The 24,621-nt window shown below is 40.5% G+C and overlaps 1 protein-coding gene across 2 annotated transcripts; it reads left to right on the top strand.

Annotated features, from left to right (window-relative positions):
- The first annotated feature begins 10,134 nt into the window (after nucleotides 1-10,134).
- LOC147622694 (uncharacterized) lies at nucleotides 10,135-18,712 on the top strand. 2 transcript variants are annotated; one of them, XM_086822300.1, is made up of 3 exons: nucleotides 10,135-10,443; nucleotides 10,549-10,589; nucleotides 18,277-18,712. In XM_086822300.1, exons 1-3 carry the CDS (start codon nucleotides 10,380-10,382, stop codon nucleotides 18,568-18,570), a joined length of 399 nt encoding a protein of 132 aa, XP_086678426.1. In that variant the 5' UTR covers nucleotides 10,135-10,379; the 3' UTR covers nucleotides 18,571-18,712. The 2 variants fall into 2 exon arrangements, with proteins under 2 accessions (XP_086678426.1, XP_086678425.1); XM_086822299.1 differs by having other exon boundaries at nucleotides 10,137-10,443; nucleotides 10,546-10,589.
- Nucleotides 18,713-24,621: the final 5,909 nt, after the last annotated feature.

Below are 24,621 nucleotides of genomic sequence, written 5' to 3' on the forward strand. Positions count from 1 at the left end.
ACTGCGAATTCTATCTTCACTTTGCTGCTGCCTCTAGGCAAAGAAAGCTCTTCCTTCACCCCCACATAGCAAAGGAAGCATTCCAGTGTGACAACGAAGTGAAGGCACACGACGTAAAGAGAATGTGGGGGAGAGGGAGAGCTTCAAACCCTAGCAAGCAAACACACACACACAAGAGAGAGCAACGAAGTGAAGGCACACGACGTAAAGAGAATGTGGGGGAGAGGGAGAGCTTCAAACCCTAGCAAGCAAACACACACACACAAGAGAGAGCAAGACACGAGGGAGAGATGGATAGCTGAATTTTCTTATATCTTCTTCTCCTCTACTCAACCAACATAACATAAAGATAAGAGTACACACTATATGGGTTAGTACTCAACTACTACAACATACAAGGGTCGCGGTCCATAATGTGAACCCGACTAAATGAGCTGGCGCTACAACTATGCCAGTCTTTAGTAATCCAAAATGGCTATCACACAGCCTGTATATCCTGGCCGCATATCACCCATAATCTCACCAACCATGCCAGTGGTGTAGATGTGGAAGCTATCACCCAGGTGGGTCATCAATGTTCGTCTCGTAACACTATTTGAGCTCGATATCTCAACACTCCCCCTCAAGCTCAACTCCACACACTGCACTCCAAGTAAGCTCCTAAACCTATGGAGCTTCTCTGTGCCTAGTGCCTTCGTGAAGATGTCAGCCACCTGATCCTCTGTGCTGACATATACCAGATCTACATCTCCTGCTAGAACTTTCTCCCTCACAAAGTGATAATGCACCTCAATGTGCTTCGTTCTAGCATTGATATACTGGGTTACTAGCCAACTGTGCTGCTCATGTTGTCACAATATATGACAACTGCCCTATCCACGGGCTCTCCCATGTGACCAAGTAGCTTCTGAAACCAAGCTACCTCACAAGCTGCCATAGCAGAACCCTGTACTCTACCTCTGTACTTGACAAGGCAACTGTTGGCTGCTTCTTACTGCTCCAACTCACAAAAGCACTCCCAAATGAGAACATAAAACCATTGGTAGATCTCCTGTCTGCAATACTACCAGCCCAATCAGCACTGTGTACCCATGCAACTGTATCTCTGTACCAACCTCATAGAAAAGTCCATAATCAATTGTGGACTTTATGTACCTAAGGATCCGTCTAGCTGCATCCAAGTGTGGCTTCCTAGGGGCATGCATAAACTAACTCACAAGTCAACATAGCTCAAGTATGGCCTCGTAATGGTCATGTAGATCAAACTACCCACTATGCGCATTTATGTAGTGGGGTCCTCCAAAAGCTCACATGTATTTGTGGAAAGCTTTGTGTTCTGCTCCAATGGCACTGAAATAGGTTTATAGCCTATCATACCATACTTGGACAACAAGTCCAAGCCATACTACCTCTGTAATAACAAAATGCCATGAGGTGATCTCACCACCTCTATGGCCAAGAAATACAAATCCTTCATCTCAAACTTCTGCTTAAAAAGCATCCTAACATCATGTATGTCTGCATCACTATCACAGTGATAATCAAGTCATCCGCATAGATGACTAATAGCATGATTCCTCTATCTGTCTTTTTCACATATAATGAAAATCTACATTGGATATCTGAAATCCAATGGTAACAAGATACTCCCCGGTCTTGTTTGACCATGCTCTGGGTGCCTACTTCAAGCCATACAAGGCTTTGTGTAACCTACACAAAAAAATCTGGATGTGTATCACTCTCATAACCTGGTGGCTGCATCATGTATACTTCTTCTTGCAAACCACTATGCAAGAAAGCATTCTTTACATCCATTTAATGTAGAGACCAACCCTTTGCTGCCATAGCAATGATAGCTCTCATGGTTGCCATTCTTGCAACCAGGCTGAATGTTTCCTCATAGTCTATGCCATAAGTCTACGCATAGCCTTTGGCAACCAATCTTGCCTTGTACCTGTTGCTCACTGAACCATCATCGTTGTGCTTGACTTTATACACCCACTTACATCCAATTGCCTTCTTTTTCTTAGGCAAAGGCACTAACTCCCATGTTGCATTTGCATCCAATGCTGCCATCTCCTCATCCATGGCATCTTCACATTTCTTATTTCCAATCGCCTGCTCAAAGAAAGTGGGCTCAACCTCCTGTATTGCTTTTACATGTAAGCATAATGATGGGCTGTATATCCATCATATCTCAACCTATCAACAGGATTAGAGTAGAAGGCATGTTCCGATGTGTTCTTGCTTTGTGAAGAAGAATCCTCACTTTTCTTCTATGATCAGCATAGATATCAAGTCCCGAAAGTTGGGGATATTCTCCCTAACTACAATGGAGGTCTTGAATGGCTTGTACTCTTTGCCAAGCCCATTCAGACAGACATTCACCAAATCATCATCCTCAACTGATACATTGATAGACCCAAGGAGTTCAACAATGCCCTTGATCTTTAAGGCATATTCATTGATGGACATGCTTTTCTTTTCCACAGTATGCAACTCTTGTTTTAATTGCAACTTCCTTGCCTTTCAAATCCAACCATACCACGATAGAATCTTCTAAAGGTGTTTCGGTTATTGTTTCAGCTTCAGATCCAGTGTCTGTTTCATATTCCCATTCACTTTCATCCTCTGTTTGGGTCTTAGCTTTCTCAAGAGTACCCAATAATGCGTACAATGGCACACTTGGCCCTTTGACAATTCTTAATGAGGGTTGTTTTGAACCTTACGAATCCTCATAGTCCTGGTTTATGTAGTTCGTTATGTCCTTATATAACTCTGGTTGAACCATTAGAGGTGCAAGTGTGGATGCGAGGTTGGCTTTATCATGAGAGAAGAGCATTTCTCCGAATGAGGTTTTGAGAGATTGTTTTGATCTTGTAAGGGAATTATCGAATTCCTCACGTGCTTTCTCAAGCCTATAGTTTGTACAGTCTGTTTAAAATGACTCTTCTGTAGAGAGTATGTCTTTCTCTGGAAAGGGAAAGTGGTACTCCTCTAGGCTTTGTATCTTGGTTGTTGTTTTAGGTTTGGCATTATGAGGTTCAATCACAACCGGTGACCCTGTAAGACATTCAACCAAGCTAAGCATGCTCTCCTGAGCTTGCTTTTTACGTTCCGCATATGTCATGTGATCATTATTATCCATTTGGGAATCCATATACCAAATATCATCACTCTCCCTTTGTGATGTCATAGTACCTATTACATGTTTCATGGTGGCAAACAAGTGCTCCTCATGTTATGCATTACTAGATGACAAAGTATCCCATGCATCCTTGGGAGCATCAAATGGCTTTAAATCAATGGTTGTGCTTGCTCCCGAGTTGCTACTACATATCCCAATGCCACATACATGTGTCCTTCATCTAATACATGCATTTTTCTCTTTCCAATCAAGCTCTCAAGCTTCCATTAAAGCTTGTAAAAAACCAGAATTTTCGCTTGCTTTTTCATCCTCAGTTAGTGATGTACTAGAACTTGTTTCATTCTCTAACTTTCTTTGGTTTGTCAGTTTTTCATTATGTTTACCCATGCGACGAGATCGAATTTTCTTTTGGGTTTTTGTATCCTGTGTCGCACATATGGGTGTTGTGGTTTTTGAGGTGGATGCTTCTACTTCTTGTATAGCTTTTGGCTCTTTCGTGTTTATGTCCCCTTTTGGGTTTATGTCCTATATAGACTCCTTTTCCCCGTCTTTTAATTTGACCTTAGTTTCGACAGTTTGTTGTCCTTTGTTTTTCTTGGTTTTAGAAGGTTTTGTTTTCTCTTTTAGGTTATGTTTAAAACATGTTCTTCTACCCATGTTGATGTATTGTCTTTTACGTTCTTTTTAACTATTTGTCGTGCCTTGGCTTGTAAGCATGTAAGCACATTCAAGGGCACGTGGACAATTGCCCATTTTGTATGCTTAAGATGTTAAGAGTTGTATTTTTTGTGAGACAAGTTGCATTGATGCAACTCGTCTTGGGCAATCTTGGAATATGTGATCAATGCCAGATCGTTCATACATTGGTCGTAAGTTGTCAGTGACTATGGGCATGGAAGTATTCCAAATTGTGCAGTCTGCCACATTGTGAGGTCCCCGACAATAGAAACACTGAAGTGTTCGATTAACTGCTTCCTGAGCAGTTTCTACCCTTTGGACTGTTTATGTTTGGTGCACGGGAGATGGAGGTTTTGAGTCCATTGTGGATGAAGCGGGACACTTTATTGATTGCATTCAATACAAGGCATTTTGCTCCTCACTATTAGAGGCATTAAGGATGTCTGGTTCTGAGGGTTTTCATCCTATCTTATAGATGTCTGCTGTAATGTTTTAAGCAAGGCTACATAAAATTCTGGGAATGCCAATTCCGAGATCGATCTTTCTTTTGCCATTGCTTCACTTGGTTTAGATGAGGAACACCTCGTAGCATGATCATCTTTTAGCATATTGTCATCTAAACGTATTGCTTGCAACATTGATCGAATGTTTCCAGATTGGATACAATGATCAAGTTGTGTAAGCTGTTATTCTTTAAGCCCATCATGAAACATCTCCTCACAACATGAGGGGATGTTTCATGATGGGCTCACAACGTGAGTCCAAGAGTTTTATCTGAAGGATAAAATCTCTAATGGATTCATTGGGTTGACGTTCAATTGAATAGAGTTCTGTTGTTACACTCCACCGATCACCTTGTCTGGAAAAGCCATGTATAAAGGCTGATTTTAAGGTTTTGAAGTTGGTCTTGATCACTGACATTAATGCGATGAACCATCGACTAGTTTTTCCCTCTAAGCATAAGTTCAATGCATGTACCTTAGTGGGGCAGTTGGGATTTCTAAAGGCTTCACATCTCTGTTCAAACATTTGAATGAATTGAACCGTTTAGAAAAGGGGTCCATGAAGGAACATTTAATAAAGTTGCAGGACTTAAGAGAGCAACTTCTCAATATTGATGAAGTCATTTGTAAAAAGGACATGATTAAGGACATGAAGTCATTTGTAAAAAGGACATGATTAAGCCGTGAAACGGGTTTCACGCGTGAATCGGACTTCATGTGGAAATTAAATTTTGATTTTTTTGGGAGTCTAGTGGGAAATACGAATTTCCCTTTTGGGGGGGGGATATTTTTCGAATTTAAAATGAAAGGGATATGGGCATTTTTCCAAAAAAGGTAAGTGGAATAAAAAAAGTCAACCTTTTAATGACACCCCTTACACCCTTCATAAATGACCCCCAAAATGGACAAATTGATAACTCATGAGCATCTTGCTCATTAGCCTTAATAAGTTATGTAAAAAAGTGATTAAGTATTAATTTAAGATTAATCCTTTCACTAATCTTTTCCTCTTTTAAACTAATCAAGAACTCTAATTAACCATTAATCCCTAATTAATTCATATAGGAGATTAATTATACTCTTAATTATAGTCTCCTCTTAAAGGTAAAATTAAACAGAGTCAAATTTCTCCAATTGATCAAAAACTTGATGTGATTAGGTGTTTTGATGAACCTAGATGCTCTCAAAACACTAAAAAATCCCAATTTTGACTACTCATATGATCAATTTAGACCCCACTTAACACATTTTTTGAAATTTTTAGCCTCTTGAACAAGATCAATCACTCTTAATGACAAAAACCAGTCCATTAAGAGAAATTAGTCAAATTCAAGGGTTTTTTGATGATTTTAAGATTTTTTTTGAAAGATTAAGCTACTCCTAATGCTTGCTAATACTCTAATTCAAACAATTTCAACAAAAAACACACAATTAAACTAGAATTAATGATCTTAGATCTATGTTTAAACTAAAGAGAGCTAACATTCACTAAAAATTACATTCTATTGCATTGTTTGATACAATGGATACAAACTAAGCCTGATACAAACTATGTGCAAGTCCTAAGAACATGAAAAACCACCAAAACAACAACAAAAACAACAAATTAATCTAAAAATTAAGCAAAAAGTATTCTTTTCAAAAACAAAAAAGAGAGCTATTCTACACCAAATCTCACACAAATCACCATCAAATCCACATCTTTTTCATGGAAAACCACTAATCAAGATAATGGGCAATGGGTTATGCATAGATTAGAGGCAAAACGATAGAAAAAGCTAAGGGATGGCTCCCGCGCGACAGCAGCGCCAAAAAATGTTATGGCTCCCACGACAGCAGTGCCAAAAATGTTATGGCTCACCCTAACCCTCCTTGAAACACATCCAAAAAGAGATTACCTAGTGAACCACCAACTATCGTACGATCTTTCCAATGGCCAAGCTCGTAACTCTTGAGGTCTCCAAGCTCTACAACGCCTTGAGAAGTAATTCCACCGTGTCTCCCGCGAGCGTTGTCACACCGCCGCGTTGCACTACGGGTCCTCGTCCCTCCTCTCACCTCACTTCACTCACACACACTCACTAGCATGCAATAGGGAGAGAGATTAACAAGAGGATTAGCAAGAACAAGACTCAATTGCACAATGGGAGAGTATGTTGTATTATAAGAGAAATTCACTTATATACATGGCCATAAGTGTTCACACTCACTCAAACTGTGGGTGGCCGGTCGAGCACTTTAGGCTCATAAGAGGCCTAATGCTATTACAATAACTACTCTCATAATATATCCATGAAGTACATCACTTAGGACTTCATCCTAACTTGCTACCTTATGGTCTTGAAGCGGGAATTACCATAAATACTCCATCACACCATTACGGGCGCCCGTCCAAGTTGTAGCTTTGGACACTATTGCTTTATATCTTGAATGTATGACCCTTTGGTGTATCTACCATGACTCCTTGATGTAAGATAATGGCGGTAGCTCTTGTTAATCCTAGAATTGGATTAACACTATTACGTGCAAAAAATAACCATTAAAAAATACTCTAAAATTTTAAATTTTAAAGAAATTTAACCATAAATTTAAGATATTAATTCTTGAATGGTCGCACATTACTTCTTTAATGTATTGATTATATTAGCACTCAAGTTACTTGATAAAACTTTGATAAAGAAGACAATAGATTTAAGAGCTCTATATCTATTGCCGTTCTGAAATTACCTAGTCTTGGTGGACTTAGAGATTATGCCCCATTTTTTTTATTACATTTAAAATAAACATTAAAAATACATTTTTTAAAATATTGAAGAAAATTAACCATAAATTTGAGATATTTTCCAAAATGACCAAATTCAATTAGCCATTTTCAATTCTTGAGTAATGCATTAGTAGACCATCTAAATACTCCCTTTACGATCTCATTGATACAAGCCATAAAAATGAGTGTTTAAGAAAGTACAAGAACCCAACGGACAACAGGTCTATTACATATACCCTTATCTTGAAAACATTTGACTGCTCAATTATTCAGATACCCTACTAGTACCTTGCTAACAGATATGTCTCACCCAATCCAATATTAGCCCCCCCATACCTTCACTCTCTAAAAACCATGCAAGTTTTTTGTTACATGGAATTCTAGAGCCCTAAACTATATCCCCTTGTTCTAGATTAAAAAAAACCATTTAAAACAAGAATGTTGTCTTGGTTAAAAGGGTAATTCCATTTTCATTCTTAAAGTTGGGAGAATATGTTTGTTGTTCCCCTTGTTAAAATTGTTATCCAAAAACTCAATTCTATAATAAAACAAAAGACTTTAAATTTGTGGCCACAATAGCACATCAAATGAATATAAAGGGAGGTCGCAACATACCAATTTTCTTAGTATAATTACACTTCTATTCTCTTCAAGTGACAAATGTCACAAAAGTGCACCTAGGTTCACTTTTACAAGGGATCATTTGTGAATCATTTGTAATTTCATGAAAGTTCATGTTTAAGCAACAAATCCAAAAAGTTTTATTATTAGTACGTAATCAATACGGACACAATGAACTTTATAAAGTTAAAGCTAAAGTTGACTTATAATCATACAGTCATATGCATGGATGGGTTTTACGTATGGGTTTTACGTAGGCAACCTCACAATATAGGAACAATTTTGATAGCTTTATGTTGCAAAGTGTGCTACTACACTTGACATATTTGTACTCAACTTCAAAGGTGAAGTATATAAGAAGCTAGGGACTTTATTCCAAAGTTGTAAAATGCCACCTAGTGTTATTAAAAAGCACATGAGAAGTATTTCCAATGTATTTTTTAGTTTTTAGTAGAGCAAAGGAATTGATTTTACCTAGTAGCAACACTATGCATGGCTTAGGCTCGATGAATGTATATCCCAAGTTATATAAATTTCAAACACGTTGAGGAATTATATTGTAAGAAGAGTCCACCTTGCTTCACCTGACTCCATATTCTTTGAAGGAATTTGAGAAGATTGTTAGGTCATATTGGTGGGTGCAATTGTATGAGACCAACCATTGTTAGGTCAAATTGGTGGGTGCAATTGTATGAAACCAACCATTGTTATTAAGGCTTACAAGGATCGAGATAGTGACCTACATATTTATAGTATCATGGGCACTCATCATCATGAGTAATAAAAGCCCCTTTACGAAAAAAGTGTGAAATTTATCCAACCAACCATAAAAAAGTGAAAGAAAATTGTCCACATGTGGTAGAGTAGTGGTGAAAATGTTTGACTCTACCATGTGATGACTCGATTTCAAGTTTTGCTCACTACATTCATTGTGCACATTGTTGTCTACCACTACATAAAAATCTATTAATTACTGACTTGATTGGACCTGAAAGAGAGAATACAACATTACCTTAATTAGTAATAAGAACTAATTGGTTGATTGACGATAATGATGGATGTAAGAAGAGACATAGGAATTTGCATTGAATAAAACATAGGGTGATTATTCCATCAAAAAAAGTGAAAAGAATACATTACCATTCACTTGATTAGGGGGGGGGGGGGGGGACAACATTTGCAAGTGAAGGGAGGTGGTTGAAAATTTACCCTTTTTAGTAAGGACAAACTTTTTATGTTGCTCTTCCATAGATGGGGCTAATGCAAAATATAAAAAAAACTTGATAATTTTTCCAACAAGCATAAATATAATTCTTCTTAAAGTTGAGAATAATATTTGAACAAGAGCTAACGATACAACTCAAGTTACAACTAGTAATATCAAACAGGAAAAACTTGAAGACTAAAGTCATGAAATAAAAATAAGCACAAAAATATTTCAACACTTTTTTGTCATATAGTGCCCTTCATGTATGTGCAAGTCTACTTCATTTTCGTGAAGGGCAATGTTCTCCTCGAGCAAGGTTCTATTTTTCACCTGGTTCTCTAGGAGGTTAAGATAGCTCAAGAAGAAGGGATGAACAACCTTCAATAATAAAACTCGGTGAAGGAGAAAATAAGGGGGTTTACAGACTTCCCTTGTTTGAGTTTTTTTTTTTGGGAACGGCTTAAGGAATCCCGCAAAATGGGGGAGACCTACCTCGTGGGACGGGAGTCTTCCACATCCCCATCTCCGTGTGACAATGCAAAATTTTAGGAGAGAAGGCCTGGAATTTAACAATTTAAAGCGAAATTCAAAAGGAGCGGTTGGAACAAGATGGACAGGTGGCTAGTGAAGAAGTGGAGATTATACGTAAGGATTTCGAGCTGAAAAATTGCATCCATTACCTCACGGCATTGAGGAATGAGCTTGCGTAAAGGGAAAGTTATGCTTCTTGAGGAAAAACCATTTTGTAATCGAATCTGGTTTAAGTTTTGTAATATAACTTCGCCGGTTCTAATTAAAAAAGAGAGAGAATGTGTGTAAAGGCCCTAAGAGTCTAGGAGATTACCTTGACTAGGATAACCCTATGAAGATAACTACCAACTGATTTATGGACAATAATGAATGCAAGGAGAGGCATAGGCAATGCAATTGAAGAAAAAATATACGGCTATTAATCCCCCCACCCCAAAAAAAAGAAAAAAAGAAAAAAAAGTGAAGGAAATCTAACTGCCATGACTTGACAGTCAGAGAACAAGACATCACCTTGATTAGTAACAGCTAAACTAACAACTGATTAATTGAGATTGATGATGATGATGATGATGATGATGATGATGATGGTGATGAATGCCAGACGAAATGGCATTGAATGAATGTTGGCAGCGCTGTTGCCTGCCTGCCTCATGTGACATGGGGCCATGGCCATCATCTTCACTCATAATCATCATCATCCTCGTCACCATACCCAACCCTAGCCTGTCCTGCGTAGCTGTTGTCTCTCAGCACTTAAACATTTACACACCCACACCGCCCCGCGCACCGCCCCCTTTCTTCCTTCTTAAAGTTCCTTCACTCCTCCTCGGCTATGGCAAGGACCCACATCTCACCAACACAAGGGCCATCATCATCATCATAGGGGAGAGCGGAGCGCTTCCTGCACAGTCGCCTAGCTCTCTTACCATGTCGCGTTTTCTGGGGCTTCCTCTCCTTCTTGTTGTGCTGTGGGCGGGGTACATTGTTGCAGGTGAGCTTCTTCTTGTGGCGAGCTACATTGTCCAGCGGCCGCCCGCAGCTCTCACTGTCATCGAGGCATACTGATTTTGGTCCCTTTTTTTTTTTTGGGCAGCAGTCGAGCATGGTCATCCCCTCGCAGGAGAGATTCCTTCGCAAGTAGGTGCCCTCTCGCCTTCTGCATTGTTTTTTCTGTGCTAACTTGTGTGGGCAAGGAGGTGGCCTACTGTTGATGGATAGAGAAAGTGGGGTATGAGCTAAGATTAGGGTTTCCGAACTTTACATGCTTTCCGCCCACTTTTGGTTGGGACCCTCTCCAGTGCGCCTCTCTCTCTCTCTCTCTCTCTCTCTCTCTCTCTCAGACTTCAGCATCTTGGGCATCGCCATCGCGAGCTTTTACTTATAGCACCAGGACTCAATCTGCGATACCTTGCCATACCTTGCCTTGATATGCTGCTCCATCCAGTTCCTCCTTTGTGAGCGGGAGCTTGGAAAATGTCTCTATGGTGTGTGTGTGTGTGTGAGAGAGAGAGAGAGAGAGAGAGAGAGAGAGAGTTCACATCCAGCCACACACATACGTTGCATATGACGGCACCAAATAGGAGAGAAAGACCTTGTTGACATCTTCAAAAAGACCCAAAGAGTCTATATGAGACCATACATCAGTACATGCAATCCATGAAGCATGAAACGAGAGAAGAAGTCCTATCTTCAGAGCCCACGGACTACATGGGCCCTGCGTGTTCAGTGATACAGATAGGTACTATAATTGAATACATAGAATCAATGGCCACCTCCCATGCTGGGCGGTGGCACTGGAGTATGGAGCTGATGTGTGTGTGTGGTGTGTGTGTGAGAGAGAGAGAGAGAGATGAGAGAGAGATATATATATATATATATCTCCTCAAATGGGAGTATTCTGTATGAAATTCCATCAGCAAGTGTATGTCCACACAGGACAATAAATTATAGAATCAGTATTGTCTAACTAGGTGGTGGATTGGTTGGCTGCATTTTTTGGCGATGAAGGTAGTGAAGGGAATCAAATTAAGGATCCAAAACTCTTGGGTTATAGAGAATGTAGGCTTCCTCTGCAATCTATCTCTCTCCTGTAAAACACCGGAACTTGCTTGCCCTGTTACACAAACCTGCTACTTTGGGGGAAAGAGGTGGGCAAAACTGCTGTTCTTCATTACTTTACAAAGAGCCACATTGGCTGAACCCCTATCCACTAGTCTTTGATCCTTGTCAACTTTGGCGACCTAATGAGGACCAAGGCTTTTAAAGCTGCCATTAGGTGGTTGTCATGACTTTCACACACCTCCACTTGTTACCACTTTCATGTTGTGTTGGTCTAGCATTTCTCCCTTGTGTTTTAGACATGTTGTTTTCAATCTTAAAATGATTATACAAGATACTAATTTAAATGTTTTAGTGCGGTTAAATTCCAAGCTTTATCGCAACAATGAAGCTGTTCTATTGAAAGATTTCCAAGCTTTAAAGCAACAATGAAGCTGTTCCATTAAACATTATTTACAGGGAGCATGAACGGCATTTTTAAAGGAGATGAAATAGGAAATGCCATGTCAGCAAGGGAGGTACAAGTTGAGGAGATGAGGAGAGAGATAAGGGAGGGAGGGATTTGAGAGGACGAAACGAGAGAAGAAGATAGAAGGTGGCTGAGAACAGATATTGAAATTTGAGAGTCAGAGACCTACATGTGATTTGAAATGAGGCTCTTGAAAGGAAAAGGCACTTATTGTCGTGGAAAGTGCCGAAATGGTAATAAGTGAAACAGTAGACGGTTTTGGAAATGGGATATAGCTAGAACAGAAGAAATGGAACTAGATCTTTTCCACAATTCTGATGTTTTCCATAATTGTGGTCGAAGAGGCTGTCAGAATACGCAGCGGAGATGATGACCAGATCTGGGAACACGAGCAAAAGCAAAAACGCAGGCAGAAAAACAGCACAAGAGAGAGACAGATGTAGGCGTGTAACTCTGCTCTATATACACAAGAAGATCCCGGGAAATGATACAAATGAGGTATGGGGGCTGAGGACCTATATATACCTCCCTGGAAGGGCAGTCGGCCAGCACTAAAGTGCCCACGACTGAAGAAAGAGGTCCCACGACTGCATAAATGCAGTCGGCCAGCAAACTGGTGCCCACGACTGATGAAAAACAGTCAGCCAGCAGCAAGAGTGCCCACGACTGATAAACACCCAGTCGGCCAGCATTGTACTGCTCTTGGCACCCTCTGGCAGCCCTCCCAAGCCTCAGAAAAATGGGAAAAAATAGGGGAAAAATGCGGAGAGTGGGGAAAAATGGGAAAACACCTCATAAGGGCGGGCACACCCACAACAAAGGCCCTGGTGTATAAATCTAGACAGGAGATGACTTCTAACAGAGGCTCCCTACATCAAGTATAGAGCACACAAAAAAAGCTGCCCAATTTTATAAATTCCTTGTCTTTGTACAACTAGAAATGCTTTTGTCTCAGTTTAGTAATCTATTTCTTTTATTTCTCTGCAAGGACTACAATTGTAAGAATATCCTAGAGACTTTGTTTTGTGTTAAACAGTGTTATTGTTTTTTTTTGGGATTTGGGGATACGAAATGCTAAGGGTTTTAGAAAGTATGATTTTTTATAAACAATGTGGGGAGCTTGTAGGCCTGGATTCTTTTTGGTTTTGGCATTGAGTATGTTAGAATGTATTATTTTTTCACACCTACGCACTCTTGTAAGACATGTGACGTCTTTACATTTTACAATATTTTTTTTTTCATGGTTGAGTATTCATGGTGGTCCGTGGATACATTATACTTGCCTTTTTGGTCTCATAGACCTTCTAGGTCTTTTAAAGACGTGTTCATCTCTCTCTCTCTCTCTCTCTTTCTCTCTCTCTCTAGCGAGCATTCTCTATCAAAATTAGAGTCAATATTTGAAACCCTGTGAGTCCAAGTGCCCCCCCCCCCAATTAAAAAAAAACCCGAACGTTGCCCAATTGTGTGAACTCTTCGTCTTTGAAGTAGAATGCTTTTATGTCTCAGTTTAGTAAACCTTTGGACTGCTTGTGCCTCATCACATGCATTTGTCCTCATCTGCATCTGCCAAGATTATTTGAGGACATTTACATATTAGGAATAAGGAGAATTAGGGGTGAAAGACCATTGTGAGAGAAGGTTGTTGGTTGATTCAGTGAGGGTTTTGCATAGGGTAGCTTGAGTGCATGTCAAGTGTCACAATGTGACACACTGGCTCAGCATCAGCATAACATATTACATCATTATGCGTGGCCCCCTTGTGAGCCCCAGTCCGGGACATGTCAGGCACGTAGGTTAGTCTCTTAGCCTTGGTGTCAGGGTCAGTCCCTTAACCCACTTGGAGAACAAAGCATGTAAGTCATTTGAGGATCGGCATGGTTAAGTCAGTCCAGTCCCTTAACCCACTTGGAGAACAAAGCATGTAAGTCATTTGAGAATTGGCATGGTTAAGTCAGTCCATTAGATGCATTAAGCCAAGCATATAAAGGCATGCAGAGGTATAGTACATGGGCCAGCCCAGAGGCATGTAATGCCTTGCATGTGGTGCCAAGCATCATTGACGGCCCCTAAATCTCAGTTGGCCAGCATGGGCCTCATGTAACTGCAGTTGGCCAGCATTAGCAACCCATAAACAACAGTTGGCCAGCAATAGAAGACGTGCATCACACGTGTGAACTAGGCGTAGCATTAAATACTTATTTTTATCAGTTCTGGGCATCTAGACCACCGACCAGCAGCATCTAGACCACCGACCAGCCTCATATATTACCTGTATAAGCAGCCCTTCATCACTTGCATAAATCTCAGTTGGCCAGCATGGGCATCACATAACTACCCAACCCGGATTCTCATTTGAAAGAGATCTAGATGATGGTTGTGTTGATGCAGGAGACTGTTAGTGATGAGGTGTCAAGGGTGTGGTCTCCCCAAAGGAAGAGCCTCCAAGGCGGGAGGACCTTTGGAGGACGCTCTCAGAAGAGAATATTATTGTAGAGGTACCATTGCCCCCGATGAACCAGAGCCCGAACCAAAAACCCGAACCCGAACCCGGATGGAGGTGGATCTCTCCGAATCCTTCTAGGAAGAGGATTAGGTCAGCTTGCCGACAGATCCAGAGGAGGTGGATCTTTTTGAATCTTGTTTGGAGGAGGATGAGTCTCTCCGAATCCGGTTTAGTGGAGGATGAGATCAGCACGATAGATCTTGAGAAGGTGGATCTATGCAAATTCTTTTTGGAGGAGGATGAGGTCAACCTGACAAATTGCAAGGAACTACAGAAAAGTCCCTTTAATTCTTATGTAGAGAAGGATGAGGCTACATGTCTTTATCGCGTTGTTCTCTATATTCTCTATTATTCACTTGCACATTAGGCGCAAGCCTACCACAAGGGCAAATCATGCACCTTTGCTCCACTTCTGTTCCAATACATGTGTAGGTTCTTCTCTATATCTAGCCACGGCTGGATCTCCAAGCTCTCTAGCTCGGTTGCTTGATCCTCTACATGAGATGTAGTCTTGTCCTTCTTCGTATTGGACTTGGAAAGATTCTTCGGAAGCTCCACTAAAATTGATAGGTTGACCTCTTCCTCCTTGTGGGCTCTTGTGTTCATGTTTGTGTGCAAGCATGAAACATCTTTTGGGAGTCTTCTCATTTGGGATTGCATCACCTAGGAGCTCCTTTTGCCATGGTAGTTCTCCCTCTCCTAAGAATCACCTAATACACAGGCATAAACAAGGTTAGAACAAACAAAGAAGGGTGCAGGCGAGCTAGCTGTAGGTGCGTGTCTTTAAACCTCCCTCGAGCTAGGGGGCTAAGGTTCCACTTGCATGGGTCCATGCCAGTCAGCCCTGGTGTCCCATACCACCAGTGCCTGCCCACAGGGGCCCTCTACAAGGTTATTGGTCATCCGCCATGTCCATTGCAGGAGTAAGCAAGGTTAGAACAAACAAAGAAGGGTGCAGGCGAGCTAGCTGTAGGTGCGTGTCTTTAAACCTCCCTCGAGCTAGGGGGCTAAGGTTCCACTTGCATGGGTCCATGCCAGTCAGCCCTGGTGTCCCATACCACCAGTGCCTGCCCACAGGGGCCCTCTACAAGGTTATTGGTCATCCGCCATGTCCATTGCAGGAGTAAGCCTCTTGGTCTAGGTCAAGACCACAATGAATCAATAATAACCCACGACTCACTTATATAGTGCTTATTGCTGCTGTAAATAATAGTCAAGTCATAAGTAGCCAATAACCTTGGATTTATTAAATCTAAACCTTAGCCATATGTATCTGCTTGCTTATCATAGTCCCAGGGCTCCCCTAATCGTTGTGGATCAGTCCCTAACCCCAAGGGTTAGTGCTGGGTATGTAACACCTAAGCTTTTCCCCAAGCCTTGATTTGTGTTCTTGTTGTAGTGCTAATTCAGCTCTTGCGAATTCTGTTTTTTGCGTGCTTCTTCAGTTCTTGCCAATGCTTCTTTTCGCGCTTCTAACTGTTTGTCATAGTGCTCCAATCGGCTCTCCCAATACTGTCTAGCGTCAAAATGCTCCCAGGTTCTCATGAGAAGTAGTTGTTCAATATATTGATGGTTGCCCTCGATGTGTGAAGCCAGCTGGAATGAGAGCAGCTTAGTTTCATGGAGTAATATGGCCGCTATCTAGGCTTGACCTAGTTTTGCATACAAACAATGCTACATGCAAGACCTGGGCATAGAACCCTAAGTTCTAACACGCAAGGGTTAGTGCTAGCCTGCTAGGTATGTAACACCTAAGCTCTTTCTGAAGCCTTGATTTGTGTTCTTGTTGCAGTGCTTTTTCAGCTCTTGTCAATTCTTTTTTTTTTTGCGCTCTTCTTCAGCCCTTGGCAATTCCTTTTTTTGCGCTTCTAACTGTTTGTCAGAGTGCTCCAATATTGGCTCTCCCAATATTGTCTAGTGTCAAAATGCTCCCAGGCTCTCATGAGAAGTAGTCGTTCAATATATTGATGGTTGCCCTCGATGTGTGAAGCCAGCTAGAATAAGAGCTTAGTTTCATGGTTGCCCTCCATGTGTGAAGCCAGCTTAGTTTCATGGCGGCCTATCTAGGCTTGACCTAGTTTTGCATGCAAACAATGTGACATGCAAGACCTGTGCATAGAACCCTAACACACATGCACAAAGCTAATTGCGATGAAAAAACACAAACCTGATTTTGTTCCCTATGCAAAAACGCCAACTCTAATTTTGTTGCATGTACAAACTCTACCTAGGATTGACCTAGACGCTTTGATACCAAACATGCGATTTAACGCTAAGCACATGAGAGATTAACATTGATTGTAACTGAGCAAGATAGATAAGAGAGTTGTAACCCTAATCTATTGTTTTTTTTGCAAAACATGCTACAATTACAATGATGAACTTGGATCTTGGTTATGGATCTTGACCTAGATCTCGGTTATGCATACCTATCTACTGATGCACACAAAGATGCCTTGCTGATACACATCTTTTGTGATGATCTCCAGATGCTTGCATTTGCTTGTTGAGGGCTGCCTCTGGCCAGCAGTGTCAACTTCTAGTTGTGCAAGAATGAGATGCCCCAAATGAACTTTAAACTGCTCTTTTTAAGAGGTGGGTTGGTTGGCTGGTTGGTCAATTGTGCCAACTGCATGTCTAGATACAATGTGTCTTAAAGTTGACTCAATAAAACTTGGGCACCTTTCTGTCCTCCGCGTGGTGGAACACGTGTTTTGGCTGTCCCGGAAAAGGTACAATTTGCCCATACTCTCCCTTGCATCTTGCCCTTGAGGCAACTGCAAGTAGAAGGATATCCTGGTGGCACTCACATGGGTGATGCATGTTACAGAAAACCTGTGAACATCTTGGTTGCTAATGAGAACATAAGTATTGCTTTGTTTACTAAGAGGCTTTAGTTTTCTTTTTTTTTGCAAAACTTTTCTAGTGTTTGCTGTGCTTTGCATTGATCTGTATTGTCAAATAGTCCAATTATTTTTTCAATTTGTAAGCTTGGATTATTCCAACTTTTGAAGGGGTGGCATTTTTCTTCAGTCATTTCGAAATCACATAGCTTAAAACATGGTTTTGAAGTTTTTTTTTCAAAATGTAATCATGTGGTTTAGCTGTGTCAACACATTGGGACCCATGCACATGACTTATGAAGTGGTCAGTACTCCCTTTAGATGAAAGAAAACACAGCTGCTGATCTCTAGAATGCAGTGTGGGCAGTAATGAGCTTTTTTACATTTTCTAATCTTTTTCTTGAATCTTCTAACTTCTTACTCTATTGGCTAACTTTCATCTATCCTTTGTCCTTTCTACTGCTGACCTCCTGGCTACACTTTTACTTCCTCCTGGAACTTGTTTAGCTGTGTGCACGTGGCAGTGGGACTGTTGGGTTGGGAGGGGGGGGTACTGGGGGCATCCATGGGTATAAAGAAGCATGCACTCTACTATGACCTAGCTGTGTTTTTAGCATCCAAAGTCGGTTTGAGCCCTTGTAGTAAGCCTGAGCATCTTAAGAGGGAGGTTAATCTGAGGAGACCAGTTTTGGATTGCGGAGGGGAGAAAGGACAGGTGTGGGAATTGGGTCAAGGCATGGGGACATTTTGAGAGGCGCATCTAGGTTAATTCATGTCTTGAGGCTTTTGGAATGCTTGCTAGACTGCGATAAATTGTCTGCTATGTAGCTTCAGTCATTTCAAACTTACTAAGTAGTTGGGAAAGTTGTAGTAGCTCCAGATGCACTCAGAGATCATTTATGTATTCTGATTTGCAGCTTTTGGTATTTGTTATGTGTTTCATCACATCAGGGAAAGGTGGTCTCAAACCAGTCTATTCACGAGGATCAACACAGCCTTATGAGCAATGTGACTGATTGGGAAATTTTTCCTCATTCGGGTTTGGAACGCCAGTTTTTCAATAGCAGCAGGAGGAAGCTCGGGAGCTTCCAAGTGTGTGCACTGTGCACGTGTTGTGGGGAACGCAGGAGGTTTTGCATACCAACTGCTTGCTGCTACACCATCACATGTGGATCTCCTAACAGGCCTTTTGGATTTTGCTCATTTACACCTATGTCTTGTAACTGCTTCAGTTGCCGACTGTGAGTTTTTAGTTAGCTTCCTGCTTTTTTAAAAGCAATCAAGCATTGAGGTTTCTTACCAAGCTCACTTGGAATCTATTGAGTTTTGGCTAAGGTCAATGTGGTTGACTTTGTAGTCATATTGACATCAGATCTTTTTGATGTTTCATGCTGTATATGCTGTTAATCCTTTTTGCATCAATGGGGCGGGACATGCACAAAGCTAGCACATCATGTGCCTTGATGTTATCCGATAACTGTAGTTCAGTTTCCTTACAATGCACACGCTTTGTTCCATTTTAAAGCATCACTGTGAAAGGCCTACTAAAGTAATGTCTTTGCTATTCGGGGGCCTTGCCTGAGTGGCTATTGTATCACATTCTCCGGCTCAGGGCGGGACTTGGAACCCCAACATCTAATTAATAATACATTACTTTCTGTTTGAAACAAGGGATGCCTTCATTTACTTACGGTGCAATGATGAATCTCGAGATCTTGAATAGGGCAGTGTTGGTGGGCTCTTTCCTGAGCAGTAAGCTTACTACACTTCCTACCAGAAATCTTATTTTGGTTATATGTGCATCTTTTGGAGCTTGTCAAGCAAGTAGGGTGAAAGTTAAGTTTTTCCCTCTTGCACACATGGGGGCCAGTGGATAGAGTCCATTTTTCTTTTCATGAACAATAATTAAAAAAACAAAACGCATTCGTTGTCACTTGGCACTCCTTGAAATGTAGTATTTCACTTGGTGAATATTGGGTCCTGCAGAGGTTGCTTGAAGGCCTTAAAAGGTCGATATGCCAAGAATGTCAGCAAAGTGAAAATATGGAATCTGTTAAGCAGGGATAAGAATAACCACTTGGGCATGAACCCTTGTCCTTGGGTTTCTTACAAGAATGAAATTAGAAGTGGAAGTAAGAGATGGACATAATCATAAGTGTAGGTAGAGAGAGAGAAAGAGAGAAGAGAGAGGTACTAGCGTATGCTGAAGATAAAAGTCCTATGAGGTGAAAATGCGAGTACATGATGTTACACACTCCGCTTAGGGAATTGGAGCTGTCAAATACACTCACACAATACAGTGCAAGTAAAACAAATGCAAAACAATATATATATATGTATTGTGCACACGTCTATTCAAAAGTGGTCATGGGAGGCAGGTGGTCTCCATGTAGAGGATGTGATGCGAGACTAGAAGTATGTGTGTGTGTGAGAGAGAGAGAGAGAGAGAGAGAGAGGGAGATATTAATGTCTACAATAGGCCGAAGGGTCTATCAGTCCAAAAGTGCTACAATGTAGTAGCACTTTTATGAGACCAGAAGTTTTACAATGTTTGACCCTTTTTTCCATGATACAATGTAATTGTATCATGGAAAAAAGGGTCAAAACATACTAGTTAACTACATAAAGCTGTCTACCGAGAGACTGAATGCAAGGACAATGTTAAGTGTCGCAAAGTAGCCTTGTAGTGGCTGAGATGTGGGGGTTAGGGAAAATAGCTATCTCGACACCCTTGTCTCCCATATTTATATGGTAACTAGCAACCCCAATAAGGGAATTGTGGACTAGCTATGGCTTGAGAACAAGGTGTGCCACCTTGGGCAGCCTTATAAATCTTATCTTTGGCATTATTGTATTGTGGAAAAAGGCAAAGGCTGTTTTAATAAACCTTGTGAAAGGGCCTTAATTAAGGAACATGTTTGTTTATGTCAAACAGTGTGGTAGGATTAATTAGAAAACAAATTGACGCGTGAGTAGGGTGGAAAGTGGGAGGATGGAATGCCCCGACGGCACCATCATACGGACGGGTGGACCCGATTAGTCGGGTAGCTTTCCAACATATTAAGTGAAAGCCCTACGTTAGATAAATAGGTTCTCAAGCAATTCTATTCTAGAAGACTAGGCCAACGGCTGTGCCTTGCATGGATGAGGAAAAAAGCGTTGTCTCTAGGAATCAAGACTAGTAGTTACCCAAATTATGATCGATTACCCTATGGGTGATTTGATTTTTAGGAGACCACGCTCCCCCTGCGGGATAGAACTAGGTCTTACCTATGAATCGTATCCTTGAATCTCTGCATGGTCAAGGTGTCGATGAGTAGGAAATTTTCTCCAAGTTAAGACTTAGCGGACTATCTTAAGCATTTCCCCTATTTGTGGAAGGGGGGAACCTTACAAGTGGTATCAGAGCCGATCTTAGTTCCTAGGATTTATTTTTCAAAGGTTAACTATCAAGGGATTAAAACAAGTGATTGGTTATCATATGAGGACGAATCAATCATCTCTACTGGCCATAGAAGTGATTTGAATATCCTCACATGTTGAGACAATCATCCTATGAAATTGTGCTTATATCTTGGGAGTGCACACGCAAGATATTTGTACAATAAATTTGAGAAATGAGATTGGGGAGAAAACCTTTTGTGAGAAAAAAACATAGGGTGATCAAATTAAGAAACTAGTGAGAGACTGAATGATTAGAAGGATAGACCGAAACTTTGTTTAGAGAAATTTTCAGGATATCTCATTAATTTGTGTATTATAAATTATTAAGATTATAACTCCATTAAGATTTGAATAGTTGGCATGTGAATGCCATCCATTGGATGCTTTACACTAGGACGATCATCCATTAGGACGATCATCCAAGATCTAGAACTCATCTGAGACAACATGAATCTCGGATGTGTAATTCCCAGAGGATCATGCTATTAGATGTGTTAATCCCAAGATACTAGATGTGTAATTTTTGAGAAGACTAATCATCTCAGACGTGTTAATCCTGATAATCTTTGGATGTGTCAATCCTAAGGCACCAGATGTGTAATTCTTAAAAAAAAATGGAGATCTCAGATGTATTAATCCTGACTGCCTTCAAATGTGGTGCTATGATAAGTATTTGATAGTTTTGAACTTTTAATGGATACAATGAAAGAAGCAAGCTCACCCTTGCTCGTGTCTAAAAATCGTAAGAAATGCCAAATTAGTTGGAAGCATTGTTGTCAATCTAACCATTGGAGCTAGAAAGTTACAAGCATTGTTGTCAATCTAACCACTGGAGCTAAAATCAGTTATATGAGATGCCATGAAAGTACACTTTCGTGAAAGGTTTTGTCCTCTAGGATTTCGAGAGGATAAAATGAACGAATTTTTGGAGCTAACCCAAGAAGGAAAGACCCTAAAAGAATACCACCAAACTTTTGTTAAACTTCTCCGATTTGCTCTAGAGATGGATGAGGTAACTCTTCTCCATCGATTCATTTGGAAGCTTAATCTATCTTTGAATAACCTCATCAAGAATGTGAAACCATCCTCTATTTCAGAAGCCATAAGTATAGCCAGAGATTGTGATAAAGTTTTTTTTGTATAGAAAGTGTCGAGAAGGACATGAGTCCTTCCATGTTAATCAAGAAGAGGTCTCCTAATTCAAGAGGAACGTCAAGCCCACCCCTGGCTACAAGGAATCATGAGCTAGAGCAAAAATTAGGTCAAGAAATAGGGATAGCAGGGTTAAAGATAACCGAATTCAACAAGTATTTCTATGAGTAAATAGAAGAGGATTGGTGCAAGATTCATGTGAAGTAATGTGCATGATGAATAGAGGTTATGAAATTGCTATCATAGGTTAGATTGCGTAAAGGATTGATTTCCTTACGTTTCTCCATGACAATTTGTTAAGTACCATATTACATGGGGATATAGAATAAGGAATTCAAAGGTTCATAGCATTTGAGAGGTATATGGATGCATGAACTTAGGATAATAAGGCCAATTAACTTTAGAATAATAAAGACCTTTTGGAGGCACAATAAAACGAGCCAAGCACATAAAATAAAAGACTCTTTAAGAACAATGTTTAGATAAAAGAGGATTTTTACTTGGTGTGGGGACACCACTTTGAAAGAGACAGGAGGATTTACTTAGATACTACCCCAGCTCGCGAGATGAGGACATCTCGAATCTTTTAAGTAGGGAAAATTGTATCGTCCCTCCCAAGCCATGTATGTATGTGTCTCTTTTAATATAGATTTCAATAAGGAATGAGAGTGTACTTAGAGAAGAGTGAGACAATAAGGCTAGAAACATTAGAAAAGTGTTAGAATAAAAATATTAGTTCCAAAAATCCTAAAAGAAATAAGAACATAAGAATAGTTCTATTAAGAGATAAGTATCCCCAAAAATAGAATTTCGAGTTTAGGTGATAAGAGGTCATATTTAGAGTACTTTTACACATTTAGAGTACTAAAAATGTGGAAAAACAACGTGTTTCCAAAGATGGCGCGTTTGTGGCTATATACACATGTTTTTGCCTATTCTTCCCGCGTTAGCTTGTAGACTAGATGCCTTCCCGTTCTTTTGACTGGTTACATGACCATATTCTGAGTTTTTATCAGAGAGTTATGGCCAAAACAGTTTGCTGTTTCTGTCAGGGTCTCTACATAGAGAAAACTGTGAGAAGGCAGCAAGTCGCCTCAAGGTAATCCTAGAGTTTGAGATGTATATATCCCTTCATTCTTATCTAATATCTCAGAAAAGAAGCTTAGATTGCTATAGTCTTTCGGAGGAAGAGACCAAAACTCCATAGCTTTTCTTTTAGAGAAAGAATAGTATGCCATAGCCCTGTAAGAGAAGGCTATTTTGCCACCATAGATCTTAGAAAGAGAGAAGAGTCACAGTATGAGTAAGAGGAGATAAAGCTTGGAGATGATTGGATGATTTCAATCATAAGAGAAGGTATTAGAAGACTCTATATTCTAAAGCTCTTGTTAATAACGAGCAAAGGCAACGATAAACGACAAATTTCTATGAGGTATATACATATTTTATTTTTCAATTATATATCATTCTTAGGGGTTGAGGTATGGCCCCGGCTTCTCTATTAATTGTTAATAGTGATCTATTTGATTGATTTACTATTTAAAGTTTGTATTCTTTTAAGCAATAGCATATGCCTTAATAAAGAATATCTTATCGTAATCTCAAGTTGAAATGCTAAAATCTGTGTGAGAAAAGGATTGTTTTCTTAAGAAGGTAACATGGATTCTAGTCCTATGGTTTAGTGAGTAAATGGATTGTTATCTTGGTTAAATCAAGGTACAGGTACAACTTCTCCCTGCCTTGACGCTGCCCCGTTCTTGTGCTTGTGTAGCCGGACGGCGGAGACGTTAGTAAGGCCCGGAGTTGGCCCATGGTATCCCTCATACCATTGGGATAATGAGGTTTGCCGATTGAGGCAAGTGATTATGATGCTGCCTAGTTCTGAGGGCCCAGGCTAGTGCGGTGAATTAGCCCACCCTAGTGCGCAGACATCCCTCTGAGGGGCAGGAGGATCGAGCGATGGAGCCTGAGAGGGCGACAGGCCGGCTTGAGTCCTCGCCAGCGGCCGACGATGAGGTGTATGGTCCCGTAGGGTTTTGCCCAGCATGTGGAGGCTGGAAGGCCGAATTCTAGATCATCGGCGGTATAAAGGAAAAGAATAAGAGAGTCAGTTTGGCTTGTATGAAATTGATTCATGTTTAAACTTTGTTTTTATAAATCTTATCTTTGGCATTATTGTATTGTGGAAAAAGGCAAAGGCTGTTTTAATAAACCTTGTGAAAGGGCCTTAATTAAGGAACATGTTTGTTTATGTCAAACAGTGTGGTAGGATTAATTAGAAAACAAATTGACGCGTGAGTAGGGTGGAAAGTGGGAGGATGGAATGCCCCGACGGCACCATCCTACGGACGGGTGGACTCAATTAGTCGGGTAGCTTTCCAACATATTAAATGAAAGCCCTACGTTAGATAAATAGGTTCTCAAGCAATTCTATTCTAGAAGACTAGGCCAACGGCTGTGCCTTGCATGGATGAGGAAAAAAGCGTTGTCTCTAGAAATCAAGACTAGTAGTTACCCAAATTATGATCGATTACCCTATGGGTGATTTGATTTTTAGGAGACCACGCTCCCCCTGCGGGATAGAACTAGGTCTTACCTATGAATCGTATCCTTGAATCTCTGCATGGTCAAGGTGTCGATGAGTAGGAAATTTTCTCCAAGTTAAGACTTAGCGGACTATCTTAAGCGTTTTTCCTATTT

The sequence above is a fragment of the Cibotium barometz genome, chromosome 28 (assembly GCF_041138505.1).
Source record: "Cibotium barometz isolate CiBa-2024 chromosome 28, ASM4113850v1, whole genome shotgun sequence".
In the NCBI taxonomy this organism is placed as follows: Eukaryota; Viridiplantae; Streptophyta; class Polypodiopsida; order Cyatheales; family Cibotiaceae; genus Cibotium; species Cibotium barometz.

Excerpts from the sequence above, each read along its gene's own strand:
- LOC147622694 (XM_086822299.1), top strand. The coding sequence starts at position 10,380 with ATGTCGCGTTTTCTGGGGCTTCCTCTCCTTCTTGTTGTGCTGTGGGCG. Across the intron at positions 10,444-10,545 it reads GGCGGGGTACATTGTTGCAG|CAGTCGAGCATGGTCATCCC; the intron begins GTGAGCTTCTTC and ends TTTTTTGGGCAG. Across the intron at positions 10,590-18,276 it reads CAGGAGAGATTCCTTCGCAA|GGAAAGGTGGTCTCAAACCA; the intron begins GTAGGTGCCCTC and ends TCATCACATCAG.